The following is a 26,842-nucleotide window of genomic DNA, read 5'->3' as shown; positions in this document are numbered from 1 at the left end:
AATAGTCTGGGCCCCTTTGTCAAAGATTAGATGTCCATAGGTGTGGGGGCCTCATTTCTGGGCTCTCAATTCTATTCCACTGGTCAGTGTGTCTGTTCATGTTCCAGTACCAAGCAGTTTTGATAATACAATACAATTGTATTATCAAATACAATTTGAGATCTGGGAGTCTGATGTCTCCGGTTCTGTTCTTTCTTCTCAAGATTGTTTTGGCAATTCTAGGTCTTTTCTGGTTCCAGATAAACATTTGTAGCATTTGTTCTATTCTCCTAAAAAATGTGGTTGGGATCTTGATGGGGATAGCATTAAATTTGTAGATGGCTCTGGGTAATATATTCATTTTGATGATGTTAATTCTTCCAACCCATGAACATGGAATATCTTTCCACTTCTTTGTGTCTTTTTCAATTTCTTTGAGTAGTGACTCATAATTTTCAGTATACAAGTCTCTCATTTCTTTGGTTAGGTGTATTCCTAGATATTTTATTGTTTTTGTTGCTATAGAAAAAGGAACTGATTTCTGGATTTCAATTTCTTCTAACTTAGTGTTTGCATAGAGGAATGCCACTCACTTTTGAGTGTTAATTTTGTAGCCTGACACCTTACTGTATTGCCTGATGATATCTAAAAGCTTCTTGCTGGATTCCTTAGGTTTTTCCATGTATACTATCATGTCATCTGCAAATAGGGAGAGTTTGACTTCTTCTCTTCCAATCTGTATGCCTTTAATTCCTTGCTCCTGCCTGATTGCTATGGCAAGAACTTCCAATCATTCTATTTTAATTTAATTTAATTTATTTATTTTTGCCCTTGGGGCTCAGTGCCAGCACTGTGAATCCAGAACTCCTGGTGGCCATTTTCCCCATTTTATTGAATAGGACAGAGAGAAATTGAGAGAGAAGGGGAGATAGAGAGGGAAAGAGACAGAGAGACACCTGCTTCCCCTGCAGGTGGGGAACAGGGGCTTGAACCTGGCTCCTTGAGTATGTCCTTGTGCTTCATACTATGTGCACTTAACCCGGGGCACCACTGCCCGCCCCTTCTCTTGCTTTATTGATGGAGCCTATTCTCACAGGTGTGACGCGGGATCTCAGTGTGATTTAATTTGCATTTCTCTAGTGATGAGTGAATTGGAGCATTGAATCCGTGAACTTTTGCTTTAAAAAAAAATCTATGTATTTCCTTTTGTTGCCTTTGTTGATTTATTGTTGTAGTTATTATTGTTGTTGTTTATGTCGTTGTTGTTGGATAGGACAGAGAGAAAACGAGAGGAGGGGAAGACAGAGAGGGGGAGAGACAGACAGACACCTGCAGACCTGCTTCACCGCCTGGGAAGCGACTCCCCTGCAGGTGGGGAGCCGGGGGCTCGAACCTGAGTCCTTACTCCGGTCCTTGTGCTTTGCGCCACCTGTGCGTAACCCGCTGCGCCACTGCCCGGCTCCTGAACCTTTCCTTTTTACAGCCACACTGCCTGGACCACCTGGGACTGTTATCAGGGGTGCTGACTCCAGTTACCCCTCAAAGGTGCTGAATGAGCCTTGGACTCTGTCCCCCGGCCCAGACTTACATCGGCTGGGTCGAAGATGCCATCAGGAATGAGGAACAGACCCACCAGGCCAAAGGCGACTCTGAAGAAGGCATACTGGAACGGCGCCAACATCAGCAATTTCAGTTTCTCCCTGGGGAAAAGATGTCAGGAACAGGGACCCACATGACACCCAGCCCCAGGCTCCCAGCTCTCACACTGCCCCTGGGCGGAGGCTGGGCCACCAGACGGACACCAAGGTTGAGACGATGGACCCCTGGAACACCCTGAACTAGACTCCCAGCTTCTCCCACACAGAGACCCCAGCGCCATCTGCTCTGCTCCTGCCTCTGGAGACCCCAGCGACATCTGCTCTGCTCCTGCCTCTGGAGACTCCAGTGCCATCTGCTCTGCTCCTGCCTCTGGGTTCCTGGTTACTAAACATTTGTCCCGCTTTATATCTCACAGCCTTTCAGCCACCAAGTGGCAGATGCTGCCATGACACCATCCTGACCTCCCTGGGCAGACGCCCTCACCATGTGTCCTGGAGCCTCCCCTCCCCAGAGCCCTGCTCCACTAGGGACAGACAGACAGACAGACACAGGCTGGGGGTGTGGATCCACCTGCCAACACCCATGTCCAGCGGAGAAGCAGTGACAGAAGCCAGACCTTCCACCTTCTGCTCCCCACATAGAATTCAGGTCCAGGCTCCCAGAGGGATAAAGAACAGGGAAGCTTCCAGTGGAGGGGATGGGACAGGGAACTCTGGTGGTGGGAACTGTGTGGAATTGTCCCCCTGTTATCTTAGTATATTAAAAAAATATTTATTATTGGATAGTGAGTGAGAGATAGACAGACAGAGTGACACCTGCAGTCCTGCTTCACCACTCGTGAAGCTTTTCCCCTGCAAGTGGGGACCAGGGGCTTGAACCTGGGCCCTTGTGCACTGTGATGTGTGAGCTCAACCAGGTGCACCACCACCTGGCCCCTTTTGTCTTACAGTTTTGTCGATCATTAAATCGCTAGTAATAGTCAGCCTGTCAGGACGAATGGGGACATGGAAAGCAGCCTCAGTGTTGGGCCCCCTCTCGTCACACACTCAGCTCTGGACCAAAGTGCTGTGTTTGTGTTGCTGGTGTCCCCAGAGTCCTGCTCAGCTCTGGCTGATGGGGGTGCAGGGGACTGAACCTGGGGCCTCGGAGCCGTGACGCTGTCTACCCCACCACAGTGTGCTGTCTTTGGAGAAGGGCCTAACCGAGCAGTGACCTATGTCCTGAACCTCCAGTGCAGCCGGCTGTGTGGCCTGGTGTGTAGGAGGCGCTGGGCACTTGGGTGGGAGGCAGGAGTCGCACCTCCAGGTGAGGGAGCAGAGGCTCCCGGGCAGACCGCCCCCAGCTCCTCACCTGGTGAGCCTGAGGGGCGGGCAGCAGGGACAGCAGCAGCAGCAGGGGCCCGTGTGGATCCTTATGGGTGTGTCCTTGAGTGTCCTCAGAACGGCCTCCTTGCCGCCGAAGCCTTCCACGATGACCTTCATCAGCAGGTAGAAGCACACGGCGTAAAACCTGGGTGCAGAGAGGGCGCCCGAGCCCGCTGACACCCCTGTCCCCGTGCCTGCGCCCACCCACCCACACACCCCAGGAGGTGGATCGCAAGGGGCGTGAGCGGTGGGCCTCTCTGGGGCAGCTGTGGGACTAGCTTCTGAGGAGGGACGGAGAGGGCCTGAGGGGGGAGTTCCAGGCGGTGGGAATATGCCACTGTGAAGCCCCCCAACAGAAGCGGGCTCCAGGGAGGGCTCGGGATAAAGGGCCGTGGAATCCGCGAGGGCAAAGGGGTCCCAAAGGGGGGCAAAGGGGGCGAGAGCAGGATGGGGGACTCACGACACGATGGCCATTTCCACGAGCATGAGGGCCCGGGGAATCCAGAGGCCAAAACAGCAGAACACAGACACCACCTGCTCGGACAGAAGACAGACAGAAGGCGGCTGGGTAAAGAGAGGCGTCGCCCTCACGAGCTTCAGACGCCATTTGCAGGGCCTGGGGAGCAAGGCTGGGAGCTGTGAGAGAGACATTGCTGGAAGGACTGTGAGGCTCTCAACTCAAGTCTTACTTCTAGGTTTTCTTTTTAAAAAATTAAAATTTATCTTTATTGGATAGAGACCATCAGAAACTGAGAGGGGAGGGAGAGATAGAGAGGGAGAGAGACAGGGAGACATCTGCAGCCCTGCTTCACCCCTCGCAAAGCCGCAGGTGGGGAGCGGGGGGTTTGAACCCGGGTCCTTGCACACTGTAATGTGTGTGCTCAGCCAGGCGTGCCACCACCCGGCCCCTATTTTTCTGTTTGCTAGACTTATTGGCTTCTTTATTGATCGGGATATGGAGGGAACAAGCATCGCCCTGGACACGCACGCAGTGCGGTCACTGAACATGAGACCTCGGGTCTGAGAGCTCAGACTTTCTCCCTGTTCCACATCAAATCGCTTTTCCAAAAGCAGCTGAGTTCTTCTGTTTGTAGAGGAAGGGGCTAGAGACAGGAGGTCTCCTGGGCTCTAGGATGACTCTGGGGCACACCCCAGGGGATGAGCAGGACACAGCAGTGGATCTCAAAATAGGTCTCCTTTGGGGCCAGACAGCGGCACACACTGCCAGGCACAGAGACCCGGGTTCAAACCCCTGGCACCCGCCAGCAGAGGCGAAAGTCACGACTGGTGGAGCAGGGCTGCAAGTGTCTCTGCCTCACTCCCTCTCTCTCTTCTCCACTCTCAATTTCTGTCTCTATCCAATAAGATAAAATAATGAAATGAAATGAAATGACTGCTTGGAGTAGTGGGTTTGTGGTGCCGACACTGAGCCTCAGCAATAAACTAGGTGGCAATGGAGAAGGAGAAGGAGAAGGAGAAGGTGGCGGAGGAGGAGAAGGAGAAGAAGGAGAAGGAGAAGGTGAAGGAGGAGGAGGAGGAGGAGGAGGAGGAGGAGAAGGAGAAGGAGGAGGAGAAGGAGAAGGTGAAGGAGGAGGAAGAGGAGGAGGAGAGGGAGAGGGAGAAGGAGAAGGAGGAGGAGGAGAGGGAGAAGGAGAAGGAGCAGGAGGAAGAGGAGGAGGAGAGGGAGAGGGAGAAGGAGGAAGAGAAGGAGGAGGAGGAGAAGGAGAAGGTGAAGGAGGAGGAGGAGGAGAGGGAGAGGGAGAAAGAGGAGGAGGAGGAGGAAGAAGAAACATCTACCCTTTCTTTTCTTTGCTTCTTTTTCCTTCTAACTTTTCTTGGAAAGGATCAAGAGAAACTGGGAAAGGATGTGGAGATAGAGAGGGAGAGAGACACCTGCAGCCCTGCCTCACCACTCTTGAAGCTTCCCCCCTGCAGATGGGGGCCAGGAGCTTGAACCCGGGTCCTTGTGCCCTGTGACGTGTGCACTTAACCAGGTGAGTCTCTACCCACCTTCCTGTCTTCTCATTCAATTAAAAATCTTTCTATCAACTTTATTTACTGGTTAGAGACAGCCAGAAATCAAGAGGGAGGGGAAGACAGAGACAGAGAGACAGAGAGACCTCCTATAGCAGCACTCCGCCACTCGTGACGCAGACCCTCAGGTGAGGAGTGGGGGCTTGAACTCAGGCCCTTGTGCTTGGTCATAGGTGCCTCTGTCCAGACCCCCGGCCCTTCCTTTTCAACAGTCTGGTTTTGTTTTTTATTTTTGTAGTTATTATCATTGTTATTATTGCTGTCGTTGTTGTTGGATAGGACAGAGAGAAATGGAGAGAGGAGGGGAAGACAGAGAGGGGGAGAGAAAGACAGACACCTGCAGACCTGCTTCACCGCCTGATGCCGAACTTAGTGCGGACACCCGATCAGCATAGCGGGCTGCGTGGTGGTGCGCGCCTGTAGTCCCAGCTACTTGGGAGGCTGAGGCTGGAGGATCGCTTGAGCTCAGGAGTTCTGGGCTGCAGTGCGCTATGCCGATCGGGTGTCTGCACTAAGTTCGGCATCAACCGTCTGTGAAGTGACTCCCCTGCAGGTGGGGAGCCGGGGGCTTGAACTGGGAGCCTTACACCGGTCCTTGCACTTTGTGCCACATGCGCTTAACCCGCTGCGCTACCGCCTGACTCCCAACAGTCTGTGTTTCTGGCGTCTCTGAAGACAGTCTTCAGAAGGCAGGTCTCCTCTGTCAGGAAAGGACCTCAGTGACCTCTCTCTCTCTCTCTCTCTCTCTCTCTCTCTCTCTCCATATATATATATGTTTGGGGGTGGAGAGCATAATGGTTATGCAAACAGACTCTCATGCCTGAGGCTCCAACGTCCCAGGTTCAATCCCCTGCACCACCATAAGCCAGAGCTGAGCTGAGTGCTCTGGTGTAAACAAAACAGGAAGAAAACAAAGAGTATAACCATTGGCCTGGACTAAACCCAAGGCTGTGTGGGCAAGAAAGAGAAAAAGAAAAGAAAAGAAGATCTCTCCATGGACAGTGCTGACTGTGAGAAGCCCAGAACCCTGCCCAGCTCTGGCTGACGGTCGTCGGGGATCGAACCTGGGCCCTGGGAGCCTGAGTCAGGCATCTTCTGCAGAACCATGATGCCGAGAAGCATCACAGCGCCCGCCCGCCTGCCCGCTGACTTGGAGCGAGCGCAGGGTCTTGGCTGCAGCAGGTGAGGCCACAAGGCCGCGTCCTGCGGAGCTCTGCCGCGGGGCTCCCGTGGGCTCACCGTGGGCGCAGAGCTGCTCCAGAGCAGCGTCTTCCTCTTGACGGGGCAGCGGGTGTTTCTGTGCAGGTAGACGGCGTCCTCCAGGTAGATGGCGGCGGAGCCCAGGGAGAGCAGGGTCATGAGGACCGTCAGGGCAAGCTCCACAGGGCCCAAAGCTGGCAGGAGAGATGGGAGGCGGCCGTGAGTTCAGGACCAGGGCAGGGCCAAGGAGGGTGGCGCCCTCCCTCTCCCCCTCTTGATGGTTTTCACTGTCTTTATTTATTGCACAGAGACAGCCAGAAACTGAGAGGGAAGGGGGAGGGAGAGAGACAGAGAGACACCTGCAGCCCTGTGTCACCACTCGTGAGCTTCCCCCCTGCAGGCGGGGACCGGGGCTCGAACCCGGGTCCTTGTGCCCTGTGCTGTGTGCGCTCAACCAGGTGCCCCCCTGCCTGGCCCTGTGGCTCCCTTTTGTGTGTCTCTATTGCTTGTCCATCACAGAGAAGAATGGCTTTTCCTCACACGCCGAGTATGCACATGCAAGACACAGTCACTCTCCAGCACGGATGAGAGTGAACCCAGACCATCTCAGGTCTGGGGAGACTTCCCTGAAGCAGGATCTCAACGTCAAATGAGTTTTTTGCTTAATTAGGGAAAAAAGTATTAGCAGCTTGGTGAGGTCTATTTCTTTTCTTTCTCTTTCTTGTGTTTTTTTTTGCTTCCGGGGTTATTGCTGGGCTCAGTGCCTGCACCATGAATCCACTGCTCCTGGAGGCCATTTTTCCCCCTTTGTTGCCCTTTTTTTAAAAATTATTGTTGTGGTTATTATTATTGATGTTATTGATGTCTTTGTTGTTGGATAGGACAGAGAGCAAAGGAGAGAAGAGGAGGGGAAGACAGAGAGGGGGAGAGAAAGACAGACACCTGCAGACCTGCAGACCGCTCATGAAGTGACCCCCCTGTAGGTGGGGAGCCAGGTCCTTACGCTGGTCCTTGCGCTTTGTGCCATGTGCGCTTCACCCACTGCGGCGAATAGACCCTGGTGGAGTCTATTTCTATTAGGACCTGTTGGTGGGGTCTGTGAGCAGACATGGGCCAATTAACATTACAGTTAAAGCAGAGCGTGATTAGTGGCATGCTGTAGAGCCATTTAAGTTTGACTTCAAAAACTATGTCATGAAACGAGGACATTAGGGAGTGGCTTTACCAAAGTGTGAAATGGAGACCCATCGAGACCCTGAGGACATTTCACACACGGCTCTCATGGCAGACACGGCCCAGTGGCTCCTGCCACTTCTTAAAATTTGTTTATTTATTTACTATTGGATAAAGTCAGAGAGAGATTGAGAGGGGAGGAGGAGATAGAGAGGGAGAGAGACAGAGAGACACCTGCAGCCCTGCGTCACCGCTCATGAAGCTTTCCTCCTGCAGGTGGGGGCCAGGGGCGTGAACCCGGGTCCCTGCGCACTGCGATGTGAGTGCTTAACTAAGTGCGCCACTGCCCGGCCCCTGACTCCTGACACTTTTATTACAGTTGGCGCACCTGGCTGAGCACACACATTACAGTGCACAAGGAACAGGGTTCAACCCCCTGGTCCCCATCCCCACCTGTGTGTGGGTGGGAGGAGGAGGAAGCTTCATGAGCCATGAAGCAGGGCTGCGTCCTCTCTCTCTCTCTTTCTCTCTCTCTCTCTCTCTCTCCCTTCTCTCTCAGTTTCTCTGTCACTATCCAAAATCAATCAATGTATCAGCCATAACCCTGGTTAGTTTCTAACCAAAGAAAAGCTACCTTTTGATTGTCTGTTTTCCCGAAACTTAAGGGCATTGGCCTTGAGCTCAAAGGAACGTTCCACTTAGCTTCCTACGACCTTGGACAGGTGACTCATCCTCTCCCAGCACCTGGCATGTAGTATTTGCTCAATAAAAGTGGCTGAAGAGGCCCAGGTCAAAGTGCACATACATCCAGGACGGCAATCACTGCTCTTACCTCTGCTCTTACCATCTCACAGGTCACGACAGCCTTTCCAAGCACTGCACTTTGGTTCAAGCCCCTCCTGATGATTTTAAAGACACATTCACACACACTCAACCATAACTTATTTTAGTGTTACAAAATCGCCAGTATTTCTTCAAAGATATATATTTTTAAATTTTTAAAAAGTATTTTATTTATTTTATTTTCGAGAGAGATGCAGAGAGAGTAAGGCACAGAGAGAAATACCAGAGCACCGCACAGCTCTGGCTTATGGTGGCGTGGGGGATTGAACCTGGGACTTTGGAGCCTCAGGCAGGCATGAGAATCTCTTTGCATAACCACTATGCTATCTACCCCCACCCTCAAAGATGTTTTTATAAAAACAAAACATCATAGTATGTGAAGGCTTTGTGCAGCCCCCTCTCCCCCTTTCCTGGCCCCGGCCCCAGGGCTAATCGCTGTCCTGAACTTGTTTGCCTTTGCAGCTCGGCTTTAATTTTTCACGGCTGTTCATGAAGCCCAGGGCTCAAGCCGGGTCCTTGCTCACGGTAACATGTGCGCTCCACCAGGCGTGCTGCTGTCCAGCCCTCTCCCCTTTCTTATTATCTTTATTGATTGTTTGGATAGAAACAGCCAGAAATTGAGAGGGAAGGGGGAGACAGGGAGGGCGAGAGACGGAGAGATACCTGCAGCTCTGCTTCACCACTCGTGAAGCTTTTCCCTGCAAATGGGGACCGGGGGCTTGAACCTGGGTCCTTGTGCATAGTAACATTGTGCGTTCCACCAGGTGCACAGCCCCTTTCTCTGCACCTTCTTCCTAAAGAACACAACAATTCTACTGTTTTATTAAAAGAGAAGTTGGTGAAACACATAAACATGCCGATTAGGACACGGAAACTACAGCAGCAAAGACAGTGCTTAGTAATTTGCCAGACAGACTCGGTGTAGCTTTTAGCTCTGCTCTGGAATGCGCACCTTTTCCTGGCTTTCTGCTCTGCCAGCGTCCCCACCGCCACCCAGGTCCCCAGGAACCCCACACGCCTCCTTTCCCTCCACTTGCTTCCTCCACATGGCCCCAGTTCAGCTGCTGCCTTTGGACTGCCTGTGTTCCCCACCACTCCGGGACGTACTGCCCTGCCCTGCCCGAGATGGCGGTGCCCTCACTGCCTCGGGCAGTCACTCAGCTCATGCCCAGCTCCCTGCCCTGCCCTGCCCGAGATGGCGGTGCCCTCACTGCCTCGGGCAATCGTTCAGCTCATGCCGGCTCCTCAAGGCTCGTCAGCGGAAGTTCATTCTGACAATTGCTCATGGTGTCAACACACGCCCAGTCCCTCCCACATCAGAGTCCTCACTGGAGCCTTCTCCTTGTGGAATAAAGTGCAACTGCCCTGCTCCGAATTCAGCAGGCCCCCATCACCTGCACACAGTCAGCAGGCCCCCCTCACCTGCTCACAGTCAGCAGGCCCCCCTCACCTGCTCACAGTCAGCAGGCCCCCTCACCTGCTCACAGTCAGCAGGCCCCCTCACCTGCTCACAGTCAGCAGGCCCCCTCACCTGCTCACAGTCAGCAGGCCCCCTCACCTGCACACAGTCAGCAGGCCCCCTCACCTGCTCACAGTCAGCAGGCCCCCTCACCTGCACATAGTCAGCAGGCCCCCTCACCTGCACACAGTCAGCAGGCCACCTCACCTGCACATAGTCAGCAGGCCCCCTCACCTGCTCACAGTCAGCAGGCCCCCTCACCTGCACACAGTCAGCAGGCCTCCTCACCTGCTCACAGTCAGCAGGCCCCCTCACCTGCTCACAGTCAGCAGGCCCCCCTCACCTGCTCACAGTCAGCAGGCCCCCCTCACCTGCTCACAGTCAGCAGACCCCTCACCTGCTCACAGTCAGCAGGCCCCCCTCACCTGCTCACAGTCAGCAGGCCCCCTCACCTGCTCACAGTCAGCAGGCCCCCTCACCTGCTCACAGTCAGCAGGCCCCCTCACCTGCTCACAGTCAGCAGACCCCTCACCTGCACACAGTCAGCAGGTCCCCCCTCACCTGCTCACAGTCATCAGGCCCCCTCACCTGCACACAGTCAGCAGGCCCCCTCACCTGCTCACAGTCAGCAGGCCCCCTCACCTGCTCACAGTCAGCAGGCCCCATCACCTGCTCACAGTTAGCAGGCCCCCTCACCTGCACACAGTCAGCAGGCCCCCTCACCTGCTAACAGTCAGCAGGCCCCCTCACCTGCTCACAGTCAGCAGGCCCCATCACCTGCTCACAGTCAGCAGACCCCTCACCTGCTCACAGTCAGCAGGCCCCCTCACCTGCTCACAGTCAGCAGACCCCTCACCTGCACACAGTCAGCAGGTCCCCCCTCACCTGCTCACAGTCATCAGGCCCCCTCACCTGCACACAGTCAGCAGGCCCCCTCACCTGCACACAGTCAGCAGGCCCCCTCACCTGCTCACAGTCAGCAGGCCCCCTCACCTGCTCACAGTCAGCAGGTCCCCCTCACCTGCTCACAGTCAGCAGGCCCCCTCACCTGCACATAGTCATCAGGCCCCCTCACCTGCACACAGTCAGCAGACCCCTCACCTGCTCACAGTCAGCAGGCCCCCTCACCTGCTCACAGTCAGCAGGCCCCCTCACCTGCTCACAGTCAGCAGGTCCCCCTCACCTGCTCACAGTCAGTAGGCCCCCTCACCTGCTCACAGTCAGCAGGCCCCCTTCACCTGCTCACAGTCAGCAGGCCCCCCTCACCTGCTCACAGTCAGCAGACCCCTCACCTGCTCACAGTCAGCAGGCCCCCTCACCTGCTCACAGTCAGCAGGCCCCCTCACCTGCACACAGTCAGCAGGCCCCCTCACCTGCTCACAGTCAGCAGGCCCCCTCACCTGCTCACAGTCAGCAGGCCCCCTCACCTGCTCACAGTCAGCAGACCCCTCACCTGCTCACAGTCAGCAGGCCCCCCTCACCTGCTCACAGTCAGCAGACCCCTCACCTGCTCACAGTCAGCAGGCCCCTCACCTGCTCACAGTCAGCAGGCCCCCTCACCTGTTCACTGTCAGCAGGCCCCCTCACCTGCTCACAGTCAGCAGGTCCCCCCTCACCTGCTCACAGTCATCAGGCCCCCTCACCTGCACACAGTCAGCAGGCCCCCTCACCTGCTCACAGTCAGCAGGCCCCCTCACCTGCTCACAGTCAGCAGGCCCCCTCACCTGCTCACAGTCAGCAGGCCCCCTCACCTGCTCACAGTCAGCAGGCCCCCTCACCTGCACATAGTCATCAGGCCCCCTCACCTGCACACAGTCAGCAGACCCCTCACCTGCTCACAGTCAGCAGGCCCCCTCACCTGCTCACAGTCAGCAGGTCCCCCTCACCTGCTCACAGTCAGCAGACCCCTCACCTGCTCACAGTCAGCAGGCCCCCTCACCTGCTCACAGTCAGCAGACCCCCCTCACCTGCTCACAGTCAGCAGGCCCCCTCACCTGCTCACAGTCAGCAGGCCCCCTCACCTGCTCACAGTCAGCAGGCCCCCTCACCTGCTCACAGTCAGCAGGCCCCCTCACCTGCACACAGTCAGCAGGCCCCCTCACCTGCTCACAGTCAGCAGGCCCCCTCACCTGCTCACAGTCAGCAGGCCCCCTCACCTGCTCACAGTCAGCAGGCCCCCTCACCTGCTCACAGTCAGCAGGCCCCCTCACCTGCTCACAGTCAGCAGGCCCCCTCACCTGCTCACAGTCAGCAGGCCCCCTCACCTGCTCACAGTCAGCAGGCCCCCTCACCTGCTCACAGTCAGCAGGTCCCCCTCACCTGCTCACAGTCAGCAGGCCCCCTCACCTGCTCACAGTCAGCAGGCCCCCTCACCTGCTCACAGTCAGCAGGCCCCCTCACCTGCACATAGTCAGCAGGCCCCCCTCACCTGCTCACAGTCAGCAGACCCCTCACCTGCTCACAGTCAGCAGGCCCCCTCACCTGCTCACAGTCAGCAGGCCCCCTCACCTGCTCACAGTCAGCAGGCCCCCTCACCTGCTCACAGTCAGCAGGTCCCCCTCACCTGCTCACAGTCAGCAGGCCCCCTCACCTGCTCACAGTCAGCAGGCCCCCTCACCTGCACATAGTCAGCAGGCCCCCCTCACCTGCTCACAGTCAGCAGACCCCTCACCTGCTCACAGTCAGCAGGCCCCCTCACCTGCTCACAGTCAGCAGGCCCCCTCACCTGCACACAGTCAGCAGGCCCCCTCACCTGCTCACAGTCAGCAGGCCCCCTCACCTGCTCACAGTCAGCAGGCCCCCTCACCTGCTCACAGTCAGCAGGCCCCCTCACCTGCTCACAGTCAGCAGGCCCCCTCACCTGCACATAGTCATCAGGCCCCCTCACCTGCACACAGTCAGCAGGCCCCCTCACCTGCTCACAGTCAGCAGGCCCCCTCACCTGCTCACAGTCAGCAGGTCCCCCTCACCTGCTCACAGTCAGCAGGCCCCCTCACCTGCACACAGTCAGCAGGCCCCCTCACCTGCACACAGTCAGCAGACCCCTCACCTGCTCACAGTCAGCAGGCCCCCTCACCTGCTCACAGTCAGCAGGCCCCCTCACCTGCACACAGTCAGCAGACCCCCTCACCTGCACACAGTCAGCAGGCCCCCCTCACCTGCTCACAGTCAGCAGGCCCCCTCACCTGCTCACAGTCTCTCTCTTCACTAGAGGCAGAGAGACAGAGGCAGAGAATGAAAGACAGTCCAGCATGAAAACCTCTTTCAAGGGAGTCGGGCGGTGGCGCAGCGGGTTAAGCGCAGGTGGCGCAAAGCGCAAGGACCAGCGTAAGGATCCTGGTTCGAGCCTCCGGCTCCCCACCTGCAGGGGAGTCGCTTCCCAGGCGGTGAAGCAGGTCTGCAGGTGTCTGTCTTTCTCTCCCTCTCTCTGTCTTGCCCTCCTCTCTCCATTTCTCTCTGTCCTATCCAACAACGATGGCATCATAACAACAATAATAATAACTACGACAATAAAACAACAAGGGCAAGAAAATGCAGTAAATAAACAGTTATGCCATTCACAACAACAACAACAACAAAAAGAAAACTCCTTTCAGTGCACTGGGGCTGGGCTCGATCCTGGGCCGTGCACAAGGCAAGGCAGTGAGTACCCAGGGAGGCCATTTCACAAGCTCTTCAGTTCCCTCCCCTTTAAATTATTCTGATTATCTTCAGTTACTGTACAGACAGCCAGAAATCGAGAGGAGAGGGAAAGGGAGACAGGGAGACAGACAGACAGACAGACACCTGCAGCGCTGCTTCACCACTTGAAGCTTCCCCCTGCGGGTGGGGACCGGGGGCTCAAACCCGGGTCCTTGTGCGCTGTAGCTTGTGGCTCAACCAGGCGCGCCGCCATCCGGCCCCACCCTCCCCACCTTCAGGCCGAGACCCTGCCAGATCCGCCTCAGTGTCTGGGGGCCTGCAGCCGGTCCTGGCCGCACCGGCTCTGAGTCCCCGGCAGCCGCACCGGGCAAGTCGGCCTGCACTGAGGGCCTCCCTGCGGCGCAGCCCGCGCTTCCAGACACACAGCGTCGTGTGGAAGGACGGCCGTGCTCAGCCTGGACACTGGTCCAGACAGGCCTCCTCCGGGGGGCTCTCTCGGGCAACAAGGGTTTAGCACCAGCCCGGCCTCAGCGACTCGGTGAGGGCAGCCCCTCGAGTGGTGACAAATCGTCGCTAGATAGCGAGCGCAAAAGGTCTTCGTGGGTGGGACAACACTGACTCTGAGGGAAAGCTTCTGTGGGAAAGACTCAGCACTCAGCATGTGAGTAACTCGCCACCAGGTATGAGAAAGAGTCATTATGTGTGAGACTCACTGTGTGTGAGAGACTCGCTGTGTGTGAGAAAGACTCACTGTGTGTGAGACTCACTGTGTGTGAGAGACTCACTGTGTGTGAGAAAGACTCACTGTGTGTGAGAGACTCACTGTGTGTGAGACTCACTGTGTGTGAGAGACTCACTGTGTGTGAGAAAGACTCACTGTGTGTGAGAAAGACTCACTGTGTGTGAGACTCACTGTGTGTGAGAGACTCACTGTGTGTGAGAAAGACTCACTGTGTGTGAGAGACTCACTGTGTGTGAGACTCACTGTGTGTGAGAAAGACTCACTGTGTGTGAGACTCACTGTGTGTGAGAGACTCACTGTGTGTGAGACTCACTGTGTGTGAGAGACTCACTGTGTGTGAGACTCACTGTGTGTGAGAGACTCACTGTGTGTGAGAAAGACTCACTGTGTGTGAGACTCACTGTGTGTGAGACTCACTGTGTGTGAGAGACTCACTGTGTGTGAGAAAGACTCACTGTGTGTGAGACTCACTGTGTGTGAGACTCACTGTGTGTGAGAGACTTGTGTTGTGTGAGACTCACTGTGTGTGAGAGACTCACTGTGTGTGAGAAAGACTCACTGTGTGTGAGACTCACTGTGTGTGAGACTCACTGTGTGTGAGAGACTTGCGTTGTGTGAGACTCACTGTGTGAGAGAAAGACTCACTGTGTGTGAGAAAGACTCACTGTGTGTGTGAGACTCACTGTGTGTGAGACTCACTGTGTGTGAGAAAGACTCACTGTGTGTGAGAGACTCGCTGTGTGTGAGACTCACTCTGTGTGAGAGACTTGCGTTGTGTGAGACTCACTGTGTGAGAGAAAGACTCGCTGTGTGTGAGAAAGACTCACTGTGTGTGAGAAAGACTCGCTGTGTGTGAGACTCGCTGTGTGTGAGACTCACTGTGTGTGAGAGACTCACTGTGTGTGAGACTCACTGTGTGAGAGAAAGACTCGCTGTGTTTGAGACTCACTGTGTGTGAGAGACTCACTGTGTGTGAGAAAGACTTGCTGTGTGTGAGAGACTCACTGTGTGTGAGACTCACTGTGTGAGAGAAAGACTCGCTGTGTTTGAGACTCACTGTGTGTGAGAGACTCACTGTGTGAGACTCACTATGTGTGAGAAAGTCTCACTGTGTGTGAGAGACTAGCTGTGTGTGAGACTCACTGTATGTGAGACTCACTGTGTGTGAGAAAGATGTGAGAAAGACTCTCTGTGTGAGAGACTCGCTGTGTGTGAGAAAGACTGTGTGTGAGAGACTGGCTGTGTGTGAGAGACTCACTGTGTGTGAGAGACTCACTGTGTGTGAGAGACTCGCTGTGTGTGAGAAAGACTCGCTGTGTGTGAGAGACTCACTGTGTGTGAGAAAGACTCACTGTGTGTGAGAGACTCGCTGTGTGTGAGAAAGACTCACTGTGTGTGAGAGACTCGCTGTGTGTGAGAAAGACTCACTGTGTGTGAGAGACTCGCTGTGTGTGAGAGACTCACTGTGTGTGAGAGACTCGCTGTGTGTGAGAAAGACTTGCTGTGTGTGAGAGACTCACTGTGTGTGAGAAAGACTCGCTGTGCGTGAGAAAGACTCTCTGTGCATGAGAGACTCGCTGTGTGTGAGAGACTCACTGTGTGTGAGAGACTGGCTGTGTGTGAGAGACTCACTGTGTGTGAGAGACTCGCTGTGTGTGAGAAAGACTCGCTGTGTGTGAGAGACTCACTGTGTGTGAGAAAGACTCGCTGTGCGTGAGAAAGACTCTCTGTGCATGAGAGACTCGCTGTGTGTGAGAGACTCACTGTGTGTGAGAGACTGGCTGTGTGTGAGAGACTCACTGTGTGTGAGAGACTCACTGTGTGTGAGAGACTCACTGTGTGTGAGAGACTCACTGTGTGTGAGAGACTTGCGTTGTGTGAGAAATACTTGCTGTGTGTGAGAAAGACTCGCTGTGTGTGAGAAAGACTCACTGTGTGTGAGAGACTCGCTGTGTGTGAGAGACTCACTGTGTGTGAGAGACTCGCTGTGTGTGAGAGACTCACTGTGTGTGAGAGACTCGCTGTGTGAGAGACTCGCTGTGTGTGAGAGACTCGCTGTGTGTGAGAAAGACTCGCTGTGTGTGAGAGACTCACTGTGTGTGAGAGACTTGTCACCATGTGTGAGAGCGACTCTCCACGGGCTGCACCAGAACAAGATTCCGGGCCTGTACACTGCTGCCTGTTGCCCTGCACCACAGAGCAACGCCAAGGCCTCTCTAGACTCTCTGGCAGTGGACGGCTGCTCTGGAGCAGCATGGGACACGAGGCTGGGCACCACAGCACACGCGCAGGCACGCGGCCATTGCACACTGGCCACTGCCGTGCAGAGAGACTTCACCCTGTTGGTGTCGGGAGAAGCACTAAGCGTGCCCTGCCTGCCCAGGTCGTCTTCCACCGCAGAGCAACGAGATGCACTGGGTGTAAGCCCCTTTCTGAAAATACACTAGGTGAAGCACCACTTAGCCATTGATGCTGTGTTTGCACTTGTTGGGAACCGAACCCATGACCTCAGGTGTCAGGGCATGAGCTTGACAGCTCAGGCTATACATAGCTTCCCTGCCTTCACTTTCTTTTATTGTTGTTGTTTATTTATTAGTTGGGTAGAGACAGAGAGAAACCAAGAGGGGAGTGGGATATATATATATATATATATATATATAGAGAGAGAGAGAGAGAGAGACAGAGACAGAGAGACAGAGAGACACCCACAGCCCTTCTTCACCACTCGTGAAGCTTTTCCCCCTGCAGGTGGGGAGCCAGGGGCTTGAACCTGAGATCCTTATGCCGGTCCTTATGCTTTGCGCCACCTACATTTAACGGCTGCACTACAGCCCGACTCCCAGGTTCATCTAAGTTTTAAGGACAATGTTTGTGGGTTGGCAAAATAGCTCGTCTGAGGGAGTCGGGTGGTGGTGCAGTGGGTTAAGTGCAGGTGGCGCAAAACACAAGGACCGGCATAAGGACCCCGGTTCGAGCTCCCGGCTCCCCACCTGCAGGGGAGTCGCTTCACAGGCGGTGAAGCAGGTCTGCAGGTGTCTGTCTTTCTCTCCCCCTCTCTGTCTTCCCCTCCTCTCTCCATTTCTCTCTGTCCTTCCAACAATGACGACAACAATAATGACAATAATAACAACTACAACAATAAAACAACAAGGGCAACAAAAATTTCTAAATCAATATTAGAAAAGAGAGAAACAGCTCCTGAACAGTGTGCTGCTCTGCCACCGGCAGCACCCACGTCCAAACTCAGCTTCTGCTGCGCTGAAGGAGCCTCAGTGCTGTGACCTCTCGCTGCCTCTTACCTAAAAAGCAAAGGCAAAAGCACGACGAATAGCAACCATTCTAGAGTGACACAGGCTGTGGGACAGGCCTCCAGGGGTCTGAAGGACTTTGAAGAGTCTGAGTACCATCTTGAGTGCCTGGGTGGCCTTGGGGTCTGAAGAAGAAGAAAAAAAACCCTCCAGGATCTGCTTTATGTCTCACTGCCTTTCAGTCACCAACTCACAGACACTGCCATGATGCCACCCTGCCCTCCCTGGGCAGACACCCTCACCATGTGTCCTGGAGCCTCCCCTCCCCAGAGCCCTGCCCCACTAGGGACAGACAGACACAGGCTGGGGGTGTGGGTCCACCTGCCAACACCCATGTCCAGCGGAGAAGCAATGACAGAAGCCAGAACTCCCACCTGCTGCTCCCCATAGAGAATTTGGGTCCATCCTCCCAGAGAGATAAAGAACAGGGGAGTAGGGGATGGGCGGTGGCCCACCTGGTTAAGCACTCACACTACAGTGCACAAGGACCCAGGTTCAAGTCCCTGTCCCCACCTGCAGGAAGAAAGCTTCACAAGTGGTGAAGCAGGGCTGCAGGTGTCCGTCTGTCTCTCTCCCTCTCTACTTCTTCCACTCGGTTTCTTGCTGTCTCTATCAAATAAATAAATACAATTAATAATCTACAAAATGAATAGGGAATCTTCAGTGGAGGGGAAGGGACACAGAACTCTGGTGGTGGGAACTGTGTGCATTGTACCCCTGTGACCTCACAATCTTGGTAATCATGAAATCACTAGTAAAAATATCAGAAGATCAGAAGCCTCCACGACAGTCACGGCAGTCACGGCTCTCTGGCCTCCCCAGCATGCAGGGTGCTTTCTGCGGCCGCGCCCCCAGCCCCTGTCGGCTCCTCAGGCCTCTCCCAGGCCCCAGCCAAGGCAGACCCGCTGCCCCAGCTCTGCACCCCGGGCCCCTCTCCTCCGCTTCTCCTGCAGGCAGCCTCACTCGCCTCCTTTCTGGGCCCTGGGGAGACGGGCCGACTCACCTCTCAGAAGCTGGGCGGCAGAGGGGGCGTGGGAGAAGCAGTCAGAGGGAACACCGTAGTTGGCTCTCAGCACTTCCAGAAAGCCAGCCGTGTACCTGCAGAGACACCAGCCTGAGAGGAGAACTGGGGTGGAGGGAGGACTTGGCGCCGATGGCGACCCCGGGCTTGGGGAGTTTGTTGGGAAGGCTGGAGAGCAGGCTGCCACCCACGCGGGTCTCGGGCAGGCTGACACCGGTGCCCGAGGAGCCCTTTCTCCGCACACGTTCTCCCGGCTTCCGCGGGAGGGAGAGAGTTCAGGACCAGGCGCACCTGGTTGAGCGCACACCTTACAGTGCTCAAGGACCCAGGTTCGAGCCCCTGGTCCCCACCTGCAGGGGGGAGCTTCACGAGTGGCGGCGCAGGGCGGTGGGCGTCTGTCTGCCTCTCCTCCTCTCCTGTCTCCCTCTCAGTTTCTCTGTGTCTCTATCCGATGATAAATAAAAACATTCAGAGAGAGAGGGAGGGCAGGGCCTTCCAGGGGACTCACAGTACTTGCAGTGGAACCCAAATGGTCTGGGGCCCCACGGCTCTGGGACTTTCCATGTGTTTGGAGGTAAAGCCGGGGCTCGGAGGGGTCACTCTCTGGCTCCACCTCCTCTCTCAGTGTCCCTTGGGGACAGCCAGCCAGCCAGCCAGCCAGACAGACAGACAGACAGACAGACAGACAGACAGACAGCTGTCAGTGTTGCCTCCTCCTGACACTAGGAGTCCAGGCACCTGGCAGGGAGACACAGCTGCAGAGATAGTCAGTTGCTTAGCAACCGGCTCCGGGTCAGGGCCTGCCGGCCTCACTCACCTGGGGTCAAGCTTTATCGGAATCCTGCCCGGCTCCATGGTCTTCTCCTCTCAGGCTGCAGGGAAGGCACTGAGGAGCCGGGAGGGGCTGGCGGGCTGGCTTTTCCTAGAGGAGGTGGAGCCTCCCCGGTCTCTCCCCCCTGGGCCTCCTGGAAGTGATTTCACCCTGAGGAGTTTGATCCTCTCAGCTGGCCCAGTGCCCCGGCCCCCCTCCTGCCCCTCCCTAGGTGTGGCCCTCCTCCCCTGCCACAGAGGACTCTCCATTGCCCCTCCCCAAGTCTACATTCTCCTCGGTGTGTCAGACCCAGGGCCATGGCACCACTGGGACAGTGTTTTATTTTAATTAATTAATTTTTACCAGAGCACTACTCAGCTCTGGCTTATGGCGGTGCAGGGGATTGAAATTGGGACTTAGGAGCCTCAGGCATGAGAGTCTCTTTGCAGAACCACTAATGTTATCTGCTTCTGCTTTTATCTTTATTTATTATTGGATAAAGATGGAGAGAAATTGAGAGGGAAGGGGGAGATAGAGAGGGAGAGAGACAGACACCTGCAGCCCTGCTTCACCCCTCGTGAAGCTTCCCTCCTGCAGGTGGGGATCAGGGGCTTGAACCCGGGTCCTTGCACACTGTAACGTGTGCGCTCAACCAGGTGCACCCCCACTGGCCCCAGGAACAGTGATCCTCTTAGAAATACTCCCTGGCCTCCAAATTCTGTCCCCCTGGAAAGAGGGGGCCTGGACTGAGGCCTCGACGGCACTGGTGGTGCTGACGGGACCTGGGGAGCCAGAGAGGCCGGGGCGGGCGGCTCTCAAAGCCCAGCCCAGCCCCCATAGCCCAAAGCAGATGAGGCGCAGCAAGCAGGAGGCTGTGTGGAGGAGGCGGCTTGCTGACTGGGCTTCTGGGTGTAGTGACAGGACTTGGAAAGCAGTGACAACACAAGCAGAACCTGGACTGGAGCTGGCGTATGGCACCAAAGTGAAAGACTCTGGGGCGGGTGGAGGGGAGGACACAGGTCCAAGGATGACAGAGGGCTTCCTGCGGGTGGCAAGAAGGGTGACAGAGGGCCTCGTGCGGGTGGCAGGAAGGGTGACAGAGGGCCTCGTGCGGGTGGCAGGAAGGGTGACAGAGGGCCTCGTGCGGGTGGCAGGAAGGGTGACAGAGGGCCTCGTGCGGGTGGCAGGAAGGGTGACAGAGGGCCTCGTGCGGGTGGCAGGAAGGGTGACGGAGGGCCTCGTGCGGGTGGCAGGAAGGGTGACGGAGGGCCTCGTGCGGGTGGCAGGAAGGGTGACGGAGGGCCTCGTGCGGGTGGCAGGAAGGGTGACGGAGGGCCTCGTGCGGGTGGCAGGAAGGGTGACAGAGGGCCTCGTGCGGGTGGCAGGAAGGGTGACAGAGGGCCTCGTGCGGGTGGCAAGAAGGATGACAGAGGGCCTCGTGCGGGTGGCAAGAAGGGTGACAGAGGGCCTCGTGCGGGTGGCACTGTTTTGCAGAAAGCTGAAAAATGTTATGCACGTACAGACTATTATATTTACTGTTGAATGTCAAACATTAATTTCCCCAATAAAGAAATTAAAAAAAAAAAAGCTGTGACAAATTGCTGGGATCTTAAGAGTTTTGTTGTTTGTTTGTTTCAAAAGATCTTTTTTTTTTTTTCCCTGCAAGGTTATGGCTGTGACTCGGTGCTGACAATAGGAATCCACTACTCCTGGTGACCACTGTTTCCGTTTTATTGCACAGGACAGAGAGAAATGGAGAGAGGAGGGGGAGATAAAGTCGGGGAGAGAAAGACAGACACCTGCAGACCTGCTTCATTGCTTGTGAAGTGGACCCCTTGCAGGTGGGGAGGTGGGGCTCGAACCTGGGTCCTTGCGCTTCGTACTATGTGCGATTAACCAGATCAAAGACCCTATTTGTTGACATGATGAGGGGGAGGGGGAGAGAGAGGAGAGAGAGAAAGGGAGGAGAGAGAGAGGGAGAGGAGAGAGAGACAGAGAGAGTGGGAGAGGAGAGAGAGTCATAACAGAGCACAAAGCTCTGTCACGCGCGATGCTGGGGATCCACCTGGGACTCAGGGCCCTTAAGCTGTGACCACTGGGCCACCCCATGGGCTGCAGCACCGCCCTGCAGGCTTAGAGACAGGACACTGGGCGGCTGCTCTCTCTGCAGAGACCTAAACACCTCCCGGGTCTAAGTCAGGCCCCAGCCTCCAGACACGCAGTCTGACGCTCCCACCTGGGGACGCGGCTCTGTGGTGACGTCCAGAAAGTCCCAGCCACCACGGCTGCTGGCGTCCATGGGCTCAGGCAGTGCGGGTGCTGCTCCCAGCGCCACCTCAGCCTGCAGCCCCTTCACATCCGTTTACAGAGCAGGAACCAGCGCCTGAGGGGCCATGTCAGTGCCTCCTGGCACTGGCCAAGGGGCGAGAGGCAGGGGGCCTGCGTCAGGGCTCTACTGAGGGCAGCTGAAGATTTTTGTTGTCGAGAAAAAGTGCCCTGGGGCTGGGTGGTGGAGCATCTGACTGAGCGCTCATGGAATGATGTGCAAGGACCTGGGTTCAAGCCCCCGGTCCCCACCTGCAGGGAGGACGCTTCATGAGTGGTGCAGGTGTCTGTCTCTCTCCTTCTCTACCTCCTCCTTCCCTCACAATTTCTGACTGTCTCTATCCAATGATAAAGATATTTAAAAAATAAAAAAGAGGAGTGGGTTGGTTGGTGGTGCACCTGGCTGAGTGCACATGATGCAATGTACAAGGACCTGGGTTCAAGCCCCTGGTCCCCACCTGCAGGGGGAAGGTTTCACGAGCGCTGGAGCAGGGCTGCAGGTGTCTGTCTCTCTCTCTCCCTCTCTCAATTTTTCTGTTTCTATCCAATAATACATTAAAATATTAAAGAGAGAGAGCCAGATCTGCAGAAGAAAGGGGGAGGTAGAGAGGGAGAGAGACACAGAGACCCCTGCAGCCCAGCTTCACCACTTGCTAATCTTCCCTCTGCAGGTGGGGACCAGGGGCTCGAACCCGGGTCCTTGTGCCCTGTGATGTGTGCGCTCTGGCTGTCTGTATCCAATAAATAAAGATAACAGAAAATGTATTAAGAAGAAAGAATGAAAGACAAAGTGCCTCCTGGGAGGTGGCGCCGTGACTTGAGTGCCGGGCTTGAAAACACGAGGTCCTGAGTTTGCTTCGTGGCCTCGCCTGTGCCAGGGTGACGTTCTGGGTCTGTGTCACGGGAGCCAAAGAGGAGATGCCAAAGAAACCCACTGACCTGGGCTGCCGGGTGGCCCAGGAGGGCTCCGTGCTGGGGGTCCCTGTGCCCGTACCTTCCCCACAGCTCCCACCTGGGCACGTCCAGCAGGTCCAGGCTTGGCAGCCGTCCTGGAATCTAGGGGCCCCGGCGACCTCCCAGCGCACGCGAGACGGGGGCACCGAACCCCAGTGGGTCAGTGACCCCGGCCGGGCTGGCCCTGGCAGAGAGGCTAACGGAACTTGGCCAGCCGCCGCTGTGGGACTGCTCCCTCCCAGGCCGCCTGTGTCCAGAGGCCTTGAGCTTCCTGGCCCAGACCCTGAACTTTGGACCCCCTACATCAGATTGCAGCTCTAAGGATCTTCTGCCAAGCCCTGTCCGGACAGAGTCAGCGGTGGGGAGGCGGCAGCCGGCTGAGGAACAGGGTGTGGGAGGGGAGGAGGCTGGGCCGGCTCCTGGAGCCAAGTCTCCCGGTGGGCCGCAGGCTCCGGGGTCTCCAGGGGACGGGCTCCTTGTCAGGCTGGGGGTTGTGAGAGAAGGCTCTGCACCGGAAAGTCCCAGGCGGCTCTGTCCTGGCCACTGTGACTCACAGGTCACCCGGCCTGTGTCCCTGACTCACGGCCAGCCCACCCACAGCTGAGCCAAGACCCCACAGGCTGGACCAGCCACTCAGACTCTTCTGCTGCTGGTGGACTGCTTGCCGTCGATATTTTAGGAAAAGAGAGAGAGAGAAAGAGAGTCCTTTTTTATTTTATTTTTAAATTCATTTTTATTTTTCCTCCGACGGTCTTGCTCAGACACGAGTCTCTTTGCAGAGCCACTGTGTCAGCTCCCTCCCCCATCATGTCTTTCTTTTCTTTCTTTAAAATATCTTAATTTTTTTCTTTTTCATCTTTATTGAGGGGTTGATGTTTTATTTAATTTTTTATTAGCTTTATTTATTGGATAAAGACAGCCAGAAATTGAGAGGGGAGGGGGAGATAGAGAGGGAGAGAGACAGAGAGACACCTGCAGCCCTGCTTTACCGCTCGTGAAGCTTCCCCCCTGCAGGAGGGGACCAGGGGCTTGAACCTGGGTCCTTGTGCCCTGTCATGTGTGCGCTCAACCAGGTGGGTTACCACCTGGCCCTGGTGTTAATGTTTTACAGTAGACAATAAATATAATAGTTTGTACATGCATAATAAGTTTTCTCAGTTTTCCACAAACAATACAATCCCCACTAGGTTCCAGGACTTGAACCCTTTCCCAACCCCACCCCAGTCTTTTACTTTGGTGCAATACACTGACTCCAGTCCAAAAATATTTTAATTTATGTATTGGATAGAGACAGCCAGAAACTGAGAGGGAAGGGGAGATAGAGAGGGAGAGCAGCCCTGCTTCACCCCTCGTGAAGCTTTCCCCCTGCAGGTGGGGACCGGGGGCTTGAGCCTGGGTCCTTGCGCACCGTAACGTGTGCAGTTAACAGGTGTCCTACTCCCGGTCCCGTGTCCAGGTCTTTCTCTGTTCCCTGAGCTAAGCGCTGCAGGCCCGGTGCGGGTGTGGTGCGGTGCGGGCTGTGGGGCAGCTGCTGGGCTGTCACTGACGGGCGGCCCAGACACCTGCTGGCGCCTCCCTGGCCCCAGGGTCCTCGGCCTCTGTGAGGTCACAGTGGGTCCTGCTTCTCCTGACGGGCTGCGGCTTCCTAGGCTGCTGTGCTCATGGGGCTCCTGGGGCTCCCGGAACGAGAAAGGGGCAAGGGGCCCGCCGGCTCTGGTCTCCCCCGGGGGCTCAGGAGGCCCGGCCATGCCGCTCTCAAAGGACACCGTGCCCCTCGTGAAGGGGCCCCGCGCCCCACCGCGGGTCCGGCTGCCCTGGGTCCTGCCCAGCCTGTTTGCCGCCTTCAACGTCGTGCTGCTGGTCCTCTTCAGCGGCCTCTTCTTTGCTTTCCCGTGAGTGTCCTGCACCAGCAAGCAGCCTCCTGACACAGAGACAGGAGGGAGGTGGCCAGGGGCACTCGGGAGCAGGGGTCAGGCAGAGCAGGCCCAAGCACTGGCGGTGGTTTTAAAACTTAGAGACAGTTTATGTATTTATTGATATTCATTTTTTATTACTTTTTGAATTCATTATTTTGATAGGACAGAGAGAAATTGAGAGGAAAGGGGGAGGTGAAGAGGGAAAGAGAGGGGAGTCAGGTGGTGGCGCAGTGGGTTAAGTGCAGGTGGCACAAAGCGCAGGGACCGGCAGAAGGATCCCGGTTCGAGCCCCCGGCTCCCCACCTGCGGGGGAGTCGCTTCCCAGGTGGTGAAGCAGGTCTGCAGGTGTCTGTCTTTCTCTCCCCCTCTCTCCATTTCTCTCTGTCCTATCTAAAAACGACATCAATAACAACAATAAAAAACAATGGCAACAAAAGGGAAGATAAATAAATATTAGAAAAGAGAAAGAGAGAGACTCCTGCAGTCCTGCTTCACCACTCATGAAGCTTCCCTCCTGCAGGTGGGCACCGGGGACTGAACCAGGGTCCTTGCGCACTGTGATGTGTGCATCCTACCAAGCACACCGTCACCATGCCCTCTATTGATTGATATTTATTAGCCAGAGATAGGAACTCAGAGAGAAGGGGGGTGCAGAGAAGCAGAGAGGGGGGCTGGACGGTGGCGGGGCTGAGTGCAACGTCACAGTCTCAAGGACCAGAGTTCCATCCCACAGTCCCCACCTGCAGGGGGAAAGTTTGAAAGCTTTGCGAGTGGTGAAGCAGGGCAGCAGGGCTGCAGGTCTCCCTCTCCCTCTCCCTCTGCCTCTCTCTCTTCCTCTCTCTCTCCGCCTCCCTCTTCCCTCTCCCTCTCTCTCCCTCTCCCTCTCCCTCTCCCCCTCTCCCCCTCTCCCTCTCTCCCTCTCCCTCTCCCTCTCTCCCTCTCCCTCTCCCTCTCTCCCTCTCCTCTCCCCCTCCCTCTCCCTCTCCCTCTCCCCCTCCCTCTCCCTTTCTCTCTCCCTCTCTCCCTCTCCCTTTCTCTCTCCCTCTCCCTTTCTCTCTCCCTCTCCCTTTCTCTCTCCCTCTCCCCCTCTCCCTCCTCCTCTCCCTCTCCCTCTCCCTCTCCCTCTCCCTCTCCCTCTCTCCCTCTCTCTCCCTCTCCCTCTCTCCCTCTCCCTCTCCCTCTCCCCCTCCCCCTCCCTCTCCCTCTACCTCTCCCTCTCTCTCCCTCTCCCTCTCCCTCTCCCTCTCCCTCTCCCTCTCCCTCTCTCTCCCTCTCCCTCTCCCTCTCCCTCTCCCTCTCTCTCCCTCTCCCTCTCCCTCTCCCTCTCTCCCTCTCCCTCTCTCCCTCTCCCCCTCTCTCCCTCTCCCTCTCTCCCTCCCTCTCCCTCTCTCCCTCCCTCTCCCTCTCTCCCTCTCTCTCCCTCTCTCCCTCTCCCTCTCCCTCTCCCTCTCCCTCTCCCTCTCCCTTTCTCTCTTCCTCTCTCTCTCCGCCTCCCCCTTCCCTCTCAATTTCTAGCTGTCCCTATCCAATAGTAAATAAGTAAATCTTCTAAAAGAGTATCAGGGGCTAGGTGGTGGCACAGCTGGTTGAGAGCACACATGAACACGCACAAGGACCTGGGTTTGAGCCCTGCTCCCCACTTGTAGGTGGAAAGCTTAGTGAGTGGTGAAGCAGGGCAGCAGGTCTCTCTCTCTTTTGCCTCCAGGGCTATCGCTGGGCTCGGTGCCCGCACTATGAATCCACCGCTCCTGGAGGCCGTTTTCCATTGTTGTTGTTCTTGTTGTTTCTGCCGTTGTTGGGTAAGGACAGAGAGAAATGGAGAGAGGAGGGGAAGACAGAGAGGGGGAGAGGAAGACAGACACCTGCAGACCCGCTTCACCGCCTGTGAGAGCTTGACCCGCTGCACCACCACCAGGCCCACCAGCCTGGATATTTGTGGAAGCTTTAACTAAGGTTATGGACCTTGATCTATGTGGCCTGCCCCTGCCCTGGGTCGGGGAGCTCAGTCCCAAGTCCTGAGTCCCGAGTCCCAAGTCCCAAGTCCTGAGTCCTGTCGTGAGTCCCGAGTCCTGTCCTGAGTCCCGAGTCCTGAGTCCTGAGTCCCGAGTCCTGTTGTGAGTCCTGAGTCCTGAGTCCCGAGTCCTGTCGTGAGTCCCGAGTCCCGAGTCCTAAGTCCTGAGTCCTGAGTCCTAAATCCTGTCGTGAATCCTGAGTCCCGAGTCCTGAGTCCTAAGTCGTGAGTCCCAAGTCCCGAGTCCTAAGTCCTGAGTCCCGAGTCCTGAGTCCTGTCGTGAGTCCTGAGTCCCGAGTCCTGTCGTGAGTCCCGAGTCCTAAGTCCTGAGTCCTGAGTCCCAAGTTCTGAGTCCTGTCATGAGTCCTGAGTCCTGAGTCCCGAGTCTCGAGTCCTGAGTCCTAAGTCGTGAGTCCTGAGTCTTATTGTGAGTCCCGAGTCCCGAGTCCTAAGTCGTGAGT

General features: G+C 56.1%; 2 protein-coding genes across 2 annotated transcripts in view; one reads left to right on the top strand and one right to left on the bottom strand.

The window, feature by feature from the left end:
- SLC51A (solute carrier family 51 member A) overlaps positions 1-21,474 on the bottom strand; it is a 29,302-nt gene extending 7,828 nt beyond the window's left edge. The window contains exons 1-7 of the mRNA XM_060171015.1: positions 21,412-21,474; positions 18,488-18,618; positions 18,347-18,441; positions 6,216-6,370; positions 3,403-3,476; positions 2,929-3,087; positions 1,568-1,679 (exon numbers count right to left, since the gene is read on the bottom strand). Coding sequence (XP_060026998.1) covers positions 1,568-1,679; positions 2,929-3,087; positions 3,403-3,476; positions 6,216-6,370; positions 18,347-18,441; positions 18,488-18,618; positions 21,412-21,474 — 789 coding nt within the window. The remainder of the gene's footprint in view (positions 1-1,567; positions 1,680-2,928; positions 3,088-3,402; positions 3,477-6,215; positions 6,371-18,346; positions 18,442-18,487; positions 18,619-21,411) is intronic.
- A 2,697-nt stretch (positions 21,475-24,171) lies between these two features.
- ZDHHC19 (zinc finger DHHC-type palmitoyltransferase 19) overlaps positions 24,172-26,842 on the top strand; it is a 31,381-nt gene continuing 28,710 nt past the window's right edge. The window contains exon 1 of the mRNA XM_060171014.1: positions 24,172-24,346. Coding sequence (XP_060026997.1) covers positions 24,201-24,346 — 146 coding nt within the window. The 5' untranslated portion in view covers positions 24,172-24,200. The remainder of the gene's footprint in view (positions 24,347-26,842) is intronic.

This window comes from Erinaceus europaeus, chromosome 14 (genome assembly GCF_950295315.1).
Source record: "Erinaceus europaeus chromosome 14, mEriEur2.1, whole genome shotgun sequence".
Taxonomy (NCBI): domain Eukaryota; kingdom Metazoa; phylum Chordata; class Mammalia; order Eulipotyphla; family Erinaceidae; genus Erinaceus; species Erinaceus europaeus.
The sequence above is the reverse complement of the archived record's forward strand: the minus strand, read 5'-3'. Positions and strand labels throughout refer to the sequence as shown.